Source organism: Delphinus delphis, chromosome 18, assembly GCF_949987515.2.
Source record: "Delphinus delphis chromosome 18, mDelDel1.2, whole genome shotgun sequence".
NCBI classification, from domain to species: domain Eukaryota; kingdom Metazoa; phylum Chordata; class Mammalia; order Artiodactyla; family Delphinidae; genus Delphinus; species Delphinus delphis.
The window spans coordinates 77,791,551-77,806,082 of record NC_082700.1 but is presented as its reverse complement, the minus strand read 5'-3'; the positions used below and the strand labels follow the sequence as shown (position 1 = coordinate 77,806,082).

Sequence of the window (14,532 nt, the reverse complement as noted above, 5' to 3'; positions counted from 1 at the left end):
TGCACAACGTTCTAGAAACTCAAGACACTTATCGGACCCCTGGCCTAAATAACTTGTGACGGCCTCTCCCTTACGGACAGGTATCTCCTTTCTTGTGTCAGAGTCGATGGACTCTAACAACCTCACGGGGCCTTCCCTGGCGGGCCCAGCGGGTGAGACTCCGCGCTCCCGGTGCAGGGCTCACGGGTTTGATCCCTGGTCGGGGAGCTGGATCCTGCATGCAGGCGGCAACTAAGAGTCCGCAGGCCGCAAGGAAGACCCGGCGCAGCCTAAATAAATAAATAAACAAATTTTTTTTAAATGGTTAGGATGGTAAATTAACAAACACGAGCTCATGGCGTTCGCCTTTGTAAACCCCCGACGCTTTCTGTTCTATTGAACACTCTTTCAGCTTTACCCAAATCTGCGTTTCCCAAGTTGAAATTCTCGAAGATCCCAAAGAAGCTCTTTCTTATATGCAGCCTTCTGCGTTTTCTTAGTCAACAGCAAACACCCACGAAACCACCACCCCAATCAAGGGAGAAAACATCGTCTTCAATCCCAAAGGGCCCCTCGTGCCGCTCTGTGCTTCTCCCCCATCCCTAACCCCAGGCAGCCGCGGATCTGGTCGCTACAGGTTAGTTTTTCATGTTACAGAATTTCACACAGATGGAACGGCATGGTATATACTTCTTTGTACCTGGATTCATCCATGCCGTGTGAACCACTAGTTCATGCCTTTGCATTGCTGATAGCCGCTTACTCCAGTGTGGCTCTACCACGCCTGTTTACCCATTCACCTGTTGAAGGACTTTTGGTTACTTCCAGTATTTTGGTGGTTACAAATAAAGCTGCTATAAATACTCAACACCAAATCGTGGTGTGGACAGATGCTTTCTTTTCTCTTGGGTAGATGCCTAGGAGTGGGATGTCTGGGTCATATGGAAGGTGTATGTTTAGCTTTAAAAAGAAACTGTCAAACGCCTTTCCAAAGTGGTTGTGCCATTGTAAGTTCCCCCCAACAGTAGCGCCGCATCCTGGCCAATACTTGGTATCGTTAGTCTTTTACATTTAAAAAATGACGGTAGCTGTCTAATGGTGTCTCATTGTGATTGTAGTTTGCATTTTCTTGATGACTGTTGAGGTCGAAGATCTTTTCCTGTGCCTAATAATTCAGGTATCTTCTTTGGGTAAGTGTTCAAACTTTGTCCTATTTTTAAAAATAGGTGGCTAGTTTTCTTGTTATTGAATTCTAAGTGTTTTTATATATTTTGGATACAGATACTCTGATGTATTGTAAATATTTTTCACCATTATGTGGCTTGCCTTTCTATTTCTTAATAGTACCTTTTAAAAAGCCAACTTTAAATTTAATGAAAATCCCGTTTATTGGTATTTTTTATGCTTCATACTTTTTCTATCCTAAGAAATCTTTGCATATCCCAACACCATAAAGATTTTTCTCCTGTGGTTTTTTTCTTTTTTTCTAGAAAGTATATGGTTTTAGCTTCTACAACTAGGCCTATGATCAAATTAAATTTAAATTTTGCAGATGGTGTGAGATAAGAGTCAATGTTCATTCCTCCCCCTGCCGCAATACGGATAGCTATTTGATGAAAAGACTTTTCTTAACCTATAAAATTACCTTGACATCTTTGTCAAAAATCAGTTGGCCCCAAATAAGTGGATATATTGTGGTGCTCCCTGTCCCATTCAGTTGATGTGCATGTCCATCATTTCACCAATACCATAATAAGTGGATATATTGTGATGCTCCCTGTCCCATTCAGTTGATGTGCACGTCCATCATTTCACCAATACCATAATGCATTCATTACTGTAGCCTTATAATAAGTCTTGAAAGTCTTGAAAGCTGAAGTTCTCCAACTGCTCTTGTAAAGACTGCTTTGGCTTTTTGGATTTCCATAGGCATTTTAGACTCAGCGGATCATTTTTCTATAAAGTAAAAAGCCTGCTGGAATTTTGGTGGGCATTGGAGAAAACCAACCTCTTAACAATATTGGGTCTTGGGACTTCCCTGGGGGTCCAGTGGTAAAGAATCCAATGCAGGGGATGCGGGTTCGATCCCTGGTCGGGGAACTAAGATCCCCCATACTGCAGGGCAACTAAGCCCGTGTGCCACAACTACTGAGCTCAGCTACCTCAACGAGAAAGCCCGTGCACTCTGGAGCCCGCACACCTCAACTAGAGAGAGAAAAACCCACACGCCACAACTAGGGAGAAGCCTGCATGCCGCGATAAAAGGTCCCTCGTGCCTCAATGAAGATCCCGCGTGCCGCAACTAAGACCCGATGCAGCCCCCCAAAATAAAATAAATTTAAAACAAACAAAAATAAACAAAAAACAACCCCCATATTGGGTCTTCCAATGACATGCTGTTGTTCTCCATTTATTTTGGTGTTCTTTAAATTTTTTTCAGCAATGCTTGATAGTTTTGTGTGTTCATCTTTTTGTATAGTTTGTAGTTTATCCCCAGGTATTTCACACATTTCTGGATACTATTTCAAATGGAATTATACTTTAAAATTTTATTTTCCAATTGTTTGTTGCTAGAATGTAGAAATACATTCGATCTTTGTTTAGTGACCTTGCATCTTCTGACCATGCTAAACTGGCTTATTCTAGTAGCATTTTTTGTAGATGTTTTCATATGTTCTACCTATATGATAACGTCATGTGTAAATAAAGACTATTTTAGGGCTTCCCTGGTGGCGCAGCGGTTGAGAGTCCGGCTGCCGATGCAGGGGACACGGGTTCGCGCCCCGGTCTGGGAAAATCCCACATGCCGCAGAGCGGCTGGGCCCGCGAGCCATGGCCGCTGAGCCTGCGCGTCCGGAGCCTGTGCTCCGCAACGGGAGAGGCCACAGCAGTGAGAGGCCCGCGTACTGCAAACAAAAAAAAATAAAAAAAATAAAAAATAAAGACTATTTTACTTCTTCACTCTTATCTATACGCCTTTCACTTCTTGTTTTATTGCAGTGGCTAAGATCTTCAACACAATACTGAATAAAGGTTGCCTTGTCCCAGCCTTAGGGGGAAAGCTTTCAGTCTGTTACTCTTAAGCATAATGTTAGCTTAAATCTTATGTATATGTCCTTTCTCATGTTACGGAAGTTCCCTTCTATTCCCAGTTTTCTGAGAGTTGTTTTTAAAATCTAGGAGTGTTGGGACTCCCCTGGTGGTCCAGTGGTTAAGACTCCATGCTCCCAATGCAGGGCCTGGGTTCAATCCCTGGTCAGGAAACTAGATCCTGCATGCTGCTACTAAAGATCCCACACGTGGCAATGAAGATCCCTCGTGCCGCAAATAAGACCTGGAGCAGCCAAATAAATAAATATTAAAAAAAAATAAAATCAACCAGTGTTGAATTTCATCAAAATCTTCTTAATCTATTGAGATGATTACGTTTTTCTTTTCTTTCTTTTCTTTTTTAGATTTTCAAATGATAAACCAACCTTGCATTCTTGAGGAAAACTTCACTTGGTTTTGGTATATTATTGATTCTATATATTGGTGTATTCAAATTGCTAATATTTGGTTAAGGGACATTGGTCGGTGTTGTGATATTTTTGTCTTATCTTTTAATCGGGGTAATGCTGGACTCATAATTTTAGTTGTGAACTATTCCCTCCTGTTTCTGAAAGACCGTGTAAGGTTTTTATTTTGTTTCCTCTTGTGTCCATTTTGATAATTTGGAAATTTTGTGGAATTTGACCATGTGATCTAAGTTATAGAATTTATTGGCATAAACTGATTCATAATATTCTCTGTAGGATCTGTTGTCATGTCCTTTCATTCCTAATATGGATAATTTTTGTTTCATTTTTTTTTTTTTTTTTTGTGGTACGCAGGCCTCTCACTGTTGTGGCCTCTCCCGCTGCGGAGCACAGGCTCCGGACGCGCAGGCTCAGCGGCCATGGCTCACGGGCCCAGCCGCTCCGCAGCATGTGGGATCTTCCCGGACTGGGGCACGAACCTGCGTCCCCTGCGTCGGCAGGCGGACTCTCAACCACTGCGCCACCAGGGAAGCCCCGGTTATTTATTTAAAAGTGTGTTATTTATGTTATCTATTTATATTAGAATTATTGGATTATTTATTTAGAAGTGTATTGCTTAATTTCCATTTAGTCATTTACCAATTATCTTTCTGTTACATTTCTACTTTAATTTCATTGTGATCTAGGCCACATTCTGTATAGTTTCAGCCCTTTAAAGTGCAGTGAGACTTGTTTTATGACACATCACATGCTTACCTTGGTTAGAGTCCCCACGAACTGGGAAGAGCGTTGTTGAGTGTACTATTCTGTAATTATCCACGAGGTCAGGTCGGTTGATAATGTTTCACGTCCTTCCTGTCTTTCTGTCTACTTACCAGCTACTGAGAGCGCTGAGATCTCCGACTGCAATCATGGATCTGTCTGCTGCTTCTAATTGCTCTTTTCAGCCATCAGTTTTGCTTCATTGATTTGGAAGCTCTGTTATAGAGGTCTGTCATTAGGGCTGGCTCTGATGAGCGCCTCTTTTATCTTTATGAAATGCCCTCTACCTCTGCAAATACTCCCTGTCGTGAAGTCCACTAGATGCTAATATAGCCACACAGCTTTCTGTGTGTAATTTCCTATGATTAGTTTTCATGCTAAAGCTTTTTTCATCTTTTACTTTAGACCCGTCTGTGTCTTTATGTGTAAAACGACTTTCTTGTAGATGTCGTATACCTACCTGGGTCTTAATTTTCTATCCAGTCTGAAAGTCTTTGCCTTTTAGTTGGAGTGTTTCGATCATTTTATTTCTGTTCTTTATTCCCGTTCCCCCACTTTCCTGCTCCGCAACGGTTTAACCCCTTTGGGCAGGTTTAAGATTTATACCGAATCAGAAGAGGCCCCCGTTTGTCACATGTGCTGGCCTGTGGCACTGTCTTAAGTACCTTTGTATTAACTCAGAACAACCCCACAGCTAAGGAGCATCATTATCTTCTTTTAAAAGATAAGAAAACCAAGGTTTAGAGAGTGTAATTTTCTTAAGGGCACCCAGATGGCGACAGAGCCAGGCTTTGACCCCTGGGCCACCTGACCGTGAAGCTCCAGCCCTAACCCGTTCTGTCTGCCAGCCCAGGGGCCTCCAAGGTGTGAGAAGCTGACAGCATGTCTGCTCTAAGATGCAGCGCCATCTCCGTTTACAGAGCAGTCGACCTTGATTCTTAGGGACCCGTAAAAACCTTCTCAGCTTTTTATGTCGCTGCTTCACGTTTATCTACATCCGCACCTCCCATTCTATGCTGTCCTCCTGTCTTTGTAAGAACACACAGGTGCACACACAGACACACAAATCACACGCACCCCAGCAACCAAGAGAATGTGGGGCATCCTGTGCTGGGGACCGGGGGGCACAGAACCCCCGACCCCTGATCCTCGAGGGGATCTGAGAAGCCAAAGCTCGTGGCTGGTGTGAGAGGACTAAGGATGGTTTTTACGTAACGTTGTTGGAAAGTAATAGAGAACACCTAACAGCGACTCTGTGGGGCTCACAAAGGAGGAAGTGTTTACTGTCTGGCTCTTTACAGGAAAGGTTTACAACCCTGCCCTAGACGTGCGGAAAGAGAAAAGAACTTCAAAAATTTGAATTAGTGCCCTCAGAACTTCAAGAACATACTGTAGCCATAAAAACAAAACAAAGCAACAGTCTCCTATTAAAATTGGGGGTAATCAGGAAACAGGAAGTGACAGACTGATCTAGAGGCCACTGCGCTGGGGAAGAACTGACCAGAAACAGAAATGGAAAGTTTACGGCGGGGCAGGGAGGGGAGGGGGCTGTGGGTTTCCATTCAAGATCGTCTGGCCTATTTTCGTCACAAAATTCCTCTTAAAGAAAGTGAGAGCTGGAGGATCAGAGCGGAAGATGCCCTGTGGAAGTGAGTGGAGAAAGGACAGAGTGAGTCACTAGTCTTCTGAAGAGGGAGTTTCACTGGGTCCTGTCAGGACAAATGAAAACGGGCCCCATGTCACAATATTGTGAAATACGAAAACCTGGGACTAGATTTCAAACATTCTGTGGAAAAAAACCAAACAAACCAGGTTAGTTACACAACGGCAGCCAACTTCAGAGCTGGAAATCAGAGGCTGGGGAGCGAGTCCTTCCGAGTTCTGGGCCAGGACGTGAACCTAGAACTTCATTTATTTATTTATTTGGCTGTGTCGGGTCTTAGTTGTGGCATGCGGGATCTTTCACCGCGGCGCGCCAGCTCGGTAGTTGCGGCGCGAGGGCTTCGTTGCCCCGCGTGGCTTGCGGGATCTTAGTTCCCCGACCAGGGATCGAACCCGCGTCCCCTGCATCGGAAGGCGGATTCTTTAACACTGGACCGCCAGCGAAGTCCCGAACCTAGAACTTCATATGCAGCCAAACTACTAACACGAAGGCAAAGTAAGTCAGACAAGCAAGGATTCAGAACGTTTTCCTCCTGTGCCTTTCTGCCGAGGAAGTCATGTGAGGATCACTTTAGTAAAAACGCATCAGGAAAATAAGTGAAATGAAGGCTGGGGGCTGGGGAGCAGGGGACGCCAGCCACGCCGCCGGTCGGAAGGCATCAGGTTCTGAGGAAAAGGTCTTTGAGAAGAAACTGGATTCGTGCAGAGTTTAATAAGAAAACTGCAGATCGTAGTGATAAGACAAAGGTTTGTGTGGGTTTTTTTGTCAATAGCATTAAAAATTGCTATATTTTTACTTAAAATTTTTATTTTAAAATGTCCAGGGAAGACAAAACCTGGACCAGAGTCCAAATATAAAGCAAGTTAAAATATGACATGAACTTTGAGCGTTTGATGGCGTTTGGAAGAAGAGAGCTTATTCATCCCTGTGCTCAGACTCTGAGCGGCCCGGGTACAGAATCACACTTCACTCCGGGGTTCCAGGGTGAGTTAACAGATGATCGTAAATGCCTTTTGCGAGTTTGCAACGTTTAGACAAAACATGCAAAGTTTAATATGTATAAATATATAAACATGATGTGACAAGAGCTGTCAGAAACTGGAAGGGGGAGGAATCATGGGGAAGAATATGGGCCTTCATTTCCTCATTTTCATACTAGACGCTCTTGAGAAAAGTTGAGCCAGGTACATGGAGGCTGGAATGTGTGACTTACTATGAAGGAACTGAAGAGGACACAACTGACTAGAGGAGGAAGAGGGGCGAGGGGCGCTGGGCCTCCTCTGGGTGGGCTGACCACGCCCTCCACGGTAGGGGCAGGATGCTATGGGTGTGGTATGCGGGGCCATTTTGTTTTTCTTAACAATTTGGATGAATTTTATTTACAAACTTTTTGTTTTGACAAATATTCAAGCAGTACAGTATGCAATGAACAGTTTCCCTTGGCCCTGGAAGTCCACCGTGAGGGGACAGCTGTGTGCTGTTGTGCACCTGCGCGCACGCACACATACACACACGCGTGCACGGGGTGGTGCTCTGCCCCCCACCGTGGCCACACCTCTCCCTCCCATGCGACATCCGCTCCATCAGCGTCTGGATCTCACTCTGGGGAAGGCCTGGGGGACCCAGCGTCACACGTTTGGACGGACACCACCTAAGTCCTGTCCAAGGACATTCAGGATTTTTTCTATGCGTGCTGTTCCGGTGCCAGGCTTCCCTCCCCATGAGCGGCAGGACATCAAAAGGGATGTGGACTTTGGTGGGTCAAGGGTACGGGCATTTTCGAACATTCGAACAATGTGCTTGTCAGTTTAGCTGAGGGACCACTGTTCCACGCTGCAACTGAGGGGTCACGTCCCGAGGGTCCACGGGTCTGAGCCCGGCGCTCCGCATCCTACCCTGATGGCCTGGTCCCCCCAGCCCTCTCTGCTGACCCCTCGACCCTCCGTCTCTTGATGGGCAGGTTCCACTTCCAGGCGAGAGCTGGACCAGGGTCGACCTCATCAGAGGGTCACCCCCGACCCCAGGGAGGGAACGGGGGGACAGGGTGTTGGGCAGCAGAGCTCCTGCCTGGCCTAACAGCTCGCCCACCCTAACCTGTCACCGGGCACGGCTCCCTGGGGCCTGAGGCAGGGGGCATGGCCGCCCTGGCATCACAACCACTCGCTGCTTCTTCTGACCCACCGCTCTGTCCTCCAGCTCTGATCCTACCTCAGCCCCTCCCGCCCCCAGCCCAGCCCCAGCCCCAGCAAGCGCCCTTCCCGACCCACCACCTCCTGGGCCAGGGACCACGGCGCCCCTCACCCCCAGCTGCTCTGGGCTCAGACTGAGAGCACAGCCGAGAGCACAGCCACGGCCGGCTGGCTGGCAGTTCTGTGCACACGAAATGCTCAGCACTGCCTTATTCTGACCCCCAAATTTGCCAGTTTTTATTTAAAAACGTTCCCACCCCACCCCCCGATTTTTTAGAATGTCAATTATCTTTGTCTTTTAACAAAGGGATCTTAATTCGTATTAGACTTTTTGCCACTCCAAAAAAAGACGCATCTCAAGTTTTTTTTCTTCTATTTAGTTTCATTTCTTGGACCCTTGGCGACACGCCTGTCCCCAGCCCCGCCCCGCTGCAGCCCCGCGGGCGCGGTTTCCGCACGGACCGCTCTGCCCCGACGCTGCCCTGCGTCAGGAGAGGTCTGAAACAACGCTCCACTCCTCCTGCCTGTTTCTTTCCCGCTGTTACTGTAGAGTCACCGGGTCTGTTTTAAAGGGGACGTTTGACACCGTCCCACGCTGCCCCGACCTCCTGCCTGAGGCTCAGGGCTTCCCCGGGAAAGTCCTCAAAGCATCTCACCTTCTTCCTTCCAATTTAGTAGCTTTTCGCCTACGTGCCTTTTCCTTTTCAATCATTCCTCGACTGCCAGTTTCCCACGCTGACCTTTAACTGTAATGACACGTGAGTGACGTGACCCTGAAGGAAGCGCACAGGTGAAACACAGTGAGGCCAGGGCGGGGGGCCGGGGGCTGACGTCTGCCACGCTGAAGGGTGAGGAGGAACGTGTTGTTTGCGCCACAGTTGCATTAATGTAATTTTAAGGCCAATGAAACTAATTTTATTCAGGGTAAGTCTACATTCAGTTACAATGTCAACAATCAAGAGATAATGAACTTAAAGTCTAATCTGGTCTCTTACCAACCACCTGTTACTGAACTCACAAATGAAAATTTACAAATATAGAAATAAGGATGATACTTAAAGAGTGAGGATTTTCATATGGAAACCCATAAGATGTCATATTTTAAACACGCATGTTTCAAAAAGGGAGAATCTTTTAATAATTTAGCACAAAAATCAAATTATATAAACTTGGTATATTCCAGAAAATATTGCTTTCAACACTTACACCATGATCAAAATTCCTTTGGTAGCTTTGAATCAAAATGTAGCCTGCTACTGTGTAAAATATAAGCGCTTTTAAATGCTCTCAGCGAAGTGTCTGTTGTAGGTGCCACACGAACGTCACCGTCCACCGCGCAGCCGAGGCTGCGCGCACACAGCAATGCAAGCAGGTGCCGCCGAGGTCACCCCTGCTCACAACGTCAAGTCTCCTCCGAAACGTTTACAGTGGTTACAGCAGAGGACAGCCACCCTGCCCAGGGCCGTGAAAACAAAACCAAACTTTATTGTCGCAATCGTACAAACACTGCAATTAGAAAAAATCAAACAGCAGTTCCCCAATGCAGAGAACGGGGCTGCTAGACTCAATCTTAGAACAGCAAACACACACACACTGCCCCCCTCTAAACCCTCAAACAGAAAATCCACGAGGGACGCAGTGGAAGTAAAAGTGAAGGCGCTGACGGGCTCGCGGCATCACACACGTCGGACGTGGCGTCCTCCTGGTGCGTCAGAGGTCTCGCCAAGGAGCCCCATCCTGAAAGCCACTCCTCAGAGGTTAACCCTTGTTGAAAGACCTGGAACAGATGCTACTATCCAGGCTGCATAATCGACCAGCCAGCTTTAACAGTGACTGTTTCTTCCTAATGTTCACCAGTAAGGGTTCTTGTTTTGGGTCTAAGAGCTTGTGTCCCTGCAGCTACAGAAGGGCAGCACGGAGGGTCTCACACACACACACCGAACATGAGCTTCTGCCACGAGAACACAGCTTACAAAGGAGCCTCTTTTAAGAAACCAGGATCTGCTTGTCCGACCTCAGAGTCACTCTGCAGAGCCACGGAACCATCCAAACGCCTAACAGAACAGGAGGAAGAACTGGAGGGAAGGTACACAAGCCACCTGCAAATCCTTGAGCCTGTGAAGGAGGAGCCAAGGACCCCCTTTCCTGCTAGTCCCAAAGCAGCCATGCTGCTGAGTACCAGAAAGTCCTGGAAACAGCACAGAAGTGTTTCTGCCCTAAAGATACATTCTAGTGTCTCACGGGAGGAGCCGCCACGAGCCTCAGGCCACGTAGCGGTACTGGTTGGGACTGTCCTGGTCTCTCTCCATGTAGTCTCTGTCTATGAGAGATTCGATTCTCTTTTTCAAATCTCCAGGCTGGAAAAGAAGAACAAAAGCCCCCATTATAGTGGCGTTAAAGCTACAACCATAGGGGAATATGAGATGCCACGCTCGAGGCCCGGGATTGCAGTTATGTGCACATACCACGCACCAACACACCCATCTACAAAGAACTGTTTATAATCAGAGGCCAATTATAAAACGCCAGACCAAAACTGCCTGCTTCCAAAGACAATGCTAACGTCACATCGTGAGCAAAGCGCTTCCATCCGTGTGGAGGCGTCCGAGCAGGGCTGCCCGTTGGGGGTGTGAGGCTGTGAACGGCGAGCACGGCACCGACGTCGCTGCGCACCACAGCCTGGCGGAGCCTGCCCGGGGTGTGTCCTTCCTTCGTGAGGACGGTGCCCCTGATGCCGCCTGCCATCACCGTGTGCTACTTACACATGCCCCACGTGGGCAGTGCCCCTGGGAAGGGGACGCACCAGGCACGTCTGCATTTGGAGGCGTGTCTGCGCGGTCGCCTCCGAGCCCGAGTGGACCCTCCACCCCAAGTGATGGGCCGATACCAGCACCTGTCGGAGCAGAGCTGGCGCTTCTGCAGCCTCTGTTGAACCGCCGGGTCCCTCCTGTACAGGGGCAGGGACTCCGGCCCCACGGGGTGCAGAGCATGGCGGGGCACAGGACCCCCTGGGGACAGGAGGGCCCACTGGCCCGTCCAGTGTCCGTCCACTCCCCGGTCCGCCCGGGCTGGACGGCACGGCCTCAGAGAACTTCTGCCCAGGCGCACAGGTGGTACTGGGACGCCTGCCGGAAGGCTTTAGGGCAGACGTCCTCGGGCAGAGGCAACGTGACAACAGCGGGAGGAGAGAGAGCCGGGCCCTAGTGTCCCTCCAGCGGTGACCGGGGGTCAGGTGGAGCCCCACTCTCACACACACATAGAGATTTCTGTAGTGTGTGACCAGCTATAACGGAGGACAGATGGTCCGATGCTAAAGGTCGTGAGACTCGTATGCGCTTTGCCAAGGGTGCAACGGGTGCTGCGACCTAAGCTGACAGCCACTCACCTTGACGGGAAACTTCAGCTGATTATACAATTCGGAAACGAGCAGGTTGTGGCCCAGCGTCTTTCTCATCTTCATTATCCTGACGATGGCGGCATCGATCTGGTACTGCCGGTCCTGGAACACGCGCTCTGTGGTGCTGGCCTGCTCTTCAACCTGCACGGGAGAAGCCGGAGCGAGAGTGTATTTCAGTGCTGATTATCTCCGACTGTGGAGTCTGATAAGCTTCTGTTGAAAGAAAGGCCACACTGCGGGTGGATCCTGTCCTGTGCTGCAGTTTTGTTCTAGTGAAACTGTTTAACTTCAGGACCAAAATAAGTACATTTACAGGAATAGGTACATTAATTAAAAGACTTTTGGTGCTGGCTATGAAATAGATCAACAGAACTTGTAGAACAGAAATGAGAAACTACCCCATAATGTGAGAATCTGATTATAATAACGGTGACAGTTCCAATAGGTTATCAGAGAATCAACTCACTTTTTAAAGTAGGGAGGGTGGTTACAATGTTTTCTGATACTAAAATAATTTCTACACTGCCCACAGAAAGATTTAAATGTATAAACTACTAGAAAAATAGAGGTAAATGTTTTTTAAAATTTGGGTTAGAGGAAGGTCTTTCTTAGGATGACCCCCAAGTCAGAAACTGTGGAAGAAAAGACTCTACTTCCCACCGTAGTCATGTGGGAAACGCTCTCAGAACGACAAAATCATGTGCACAAAAGACAAAGGTTAATGTCCTCAATATAAACAGGATACCCACAAGTCAGAGGTGGAATATTACAATAAATGTACCAGTGACTTGAATTCAAGCAGTTAATTAAAAAGAGAAAACTGCAAACGGCCGCCCACGAAGAGCCGGACCAGCATCTATAAGGTGCTTCCAGGCGCTCGGCCAAGAGGCTTAAGCAGAAGCATTTTCACTGAAATCTCACACCCTGAGATGGTGTTACACTTATTCTAAAAGATGAAGAACTGAAGACTAGAAAGGTTACCTACTTCGTACGAGCTCCTAAATGGCAAAGAGATGCTCAGAGGAACCAAAGGAAGTCACACTAACACGGCAGTGAACTACTTCGGTGCCTGAGAACGGGGTGGGCAAAGGCCGGGGACGGAGGTCAGGACCCCTGTGAGCCAGAGACTGGAATCTGGCTGAGGGGTCAAGTCAACAAAGTTCACCTTCTCTGACGCAGCGATTCCAGGGCAAGGAGTTTACGCTCAAGAAACAACCCCGCCAGGGAAACAGGAGTGTTTTGAACAGGATGGTCAGCATAACCCGATTTCCAGGAATGGAAACATCCTGACTGCCTTTCGGCAGGGGCACTGCCAGGCCCTGCAGATGGGCCCCACGGAGTCTCGGATTCGAGCCACACAACGGATTACTCTGCACCCTTAAAAACCAAGTCCTGACATGGAAAGAGGCCCAGGGTGAAGAACAGGAACAGCTTACAAAATGGTGCATGTAAATGGCACGTGGAGCGATCCCATTAAGACAAGTTTACACATGTACATCAGAGAAAAGCCGCAAACTCAAGTGGCAGGAGAGGTCACCTCTGGAGGAAGAGAGGTGACAGACAGGCCCACTTGGGAATTATAAGTCCAGAATCTTACACCCTTTAGTCACTCTGGTATAAATTCCTAATAGTAAGAAAGATGGAACACAGGCTACGTGCATTAAACCTTCAACATATATGTTGAATTACCCACTAAAAACACTGTGCCAATCCAAACATCTCAAAAAATAAAAATTCCCGTTTTCTCATATTCTTGCCAACTCCTGACACTATCAAACTTTTAAACATTTCCCAAACTGATAGCCAAAAAATAGAATATTATTTTAATTTGAATTGAAACAACTACTGATGAGACTAAATACCTTTCACGCATTTATTGATCTATTTCTTTTGCACGATCTGAACATACTTCCCGACTGGGCAACACCGAGCTCCTGGGGGAAGGGCAGCAGGCCTCAGACCCGCTGCAGGTGTAGGAGCGTCTGTGATGCCACCTCAGACCTTCAGAGCTGCCCGTGCATCATCTGGACTACCTCCCTCCCCACGAGGCTGTCTCGCTCATCCACACGTACAAGGGGGCGGCTGACACCTGCTCTGTAGATGGGCACCAGGGTGCATCTGCCCGCCTGGCCCACACGCTGACCACAGCCCTGCGGCACCAGGGCTTCTGCATCGGGAAGGCCCGAGGGCAGGTCCAGAACCTGCTCCGGACACGTGACACTCGAGAGCCTGATCAAAGCTACAGATGCTCCACCTGTACATGGATCCCAGAGGCGCTGCTGGTGGGTCCACAACTCCCAGGACCCTCACCACTTCCACCCCAGGACCTGGTGGAGGCGAGGCCGAGAGAATGGCTGAGTGCTGTGCAGAAATCAAGAGACCAGTCACCAGGTTTGGAAATGACGTGCTCTCCACGCTAACAGCACGCGGTCACCAGGCTTTGGAAATGACGTGCTCTCCACGCTAACAGCACGCGGTCTGGGAAGATCTGATTTACCCACCACTTCTGTGAATAGGAACCATAACTGTTAAATGCATTTCTTTCTGATTTTTGCCCCTGTCGTGAGTATAAAGTAATGAAAGTTACGTTAAAATAAGCCCTCTCCTAGACATGACGTATGTAATTAGACACTTTAGAACATGCTCTGGAACCCTAGAGTCGAGAAATTACTCTAAACCTAGTGACTCCCTGGTGAGTGCCGTGTAACAGAAGAGAAAGTGGGTACACGTACGGTTTCCTTCATCTGGATTTGATTGATCTTGATCCGAAACAACTTGTGCTTGAACTCTCCATTGAAGACGAATCTGTCTCCGTCTTCGACCTCCCTCCCTCTGGGACTTTTGATCAGCACGCGCGCCCTCCCGCAGGCCAGGGACTGCAACGTCCTCCGCAGCTCGCTGCCCTCTGAGTGGGAGAAAGCGCACAGGTCAGGACCCCGGGCAGCCGCGACCTCGGGTGCAGCCAGCAGGGGCCGCGCCTCCACGTCCCCTTCCCCGAAGCCGCCCGCGCTGCGGAGGCGTGCC

At 48.2% G+C, this 14,532-nt stretch overlaps 1 protein-coding gene across 1 annotated transcript in view; it reads right to left on the bottom strand.

Annotated features, from left to right (window-relative positions):
• Positions 1-9,572: 9,572 nt before the first annotated feature.
• The window catches only part of CUL4A (cullin 4A), a 44,757-nt gene continuing 39,797 nt past the window's right edge, over positions 9,573-14,532 (bottom strand). Inside the window, exons 18-20 of the mRNA XM_059995872.1 lie at positions 14,241-14,413; positions 11,497-11,649; positions 9,573-10,468 (exon numbers count right to left, since the gene is read on the bottom strand). Coding sequence (XP_059851855.1) covers positions 10,373-10,468; positions 11,497-11,649; positions 14,241-14,413 — 422 coding nt within the window. The 3' untranslated portion in view covers positions 9,573-10,372. The remainder of the gene's footprint in view (positions 10,469-11,496; positions 11,650-14,240; positions 14,414-14,532) is intronic.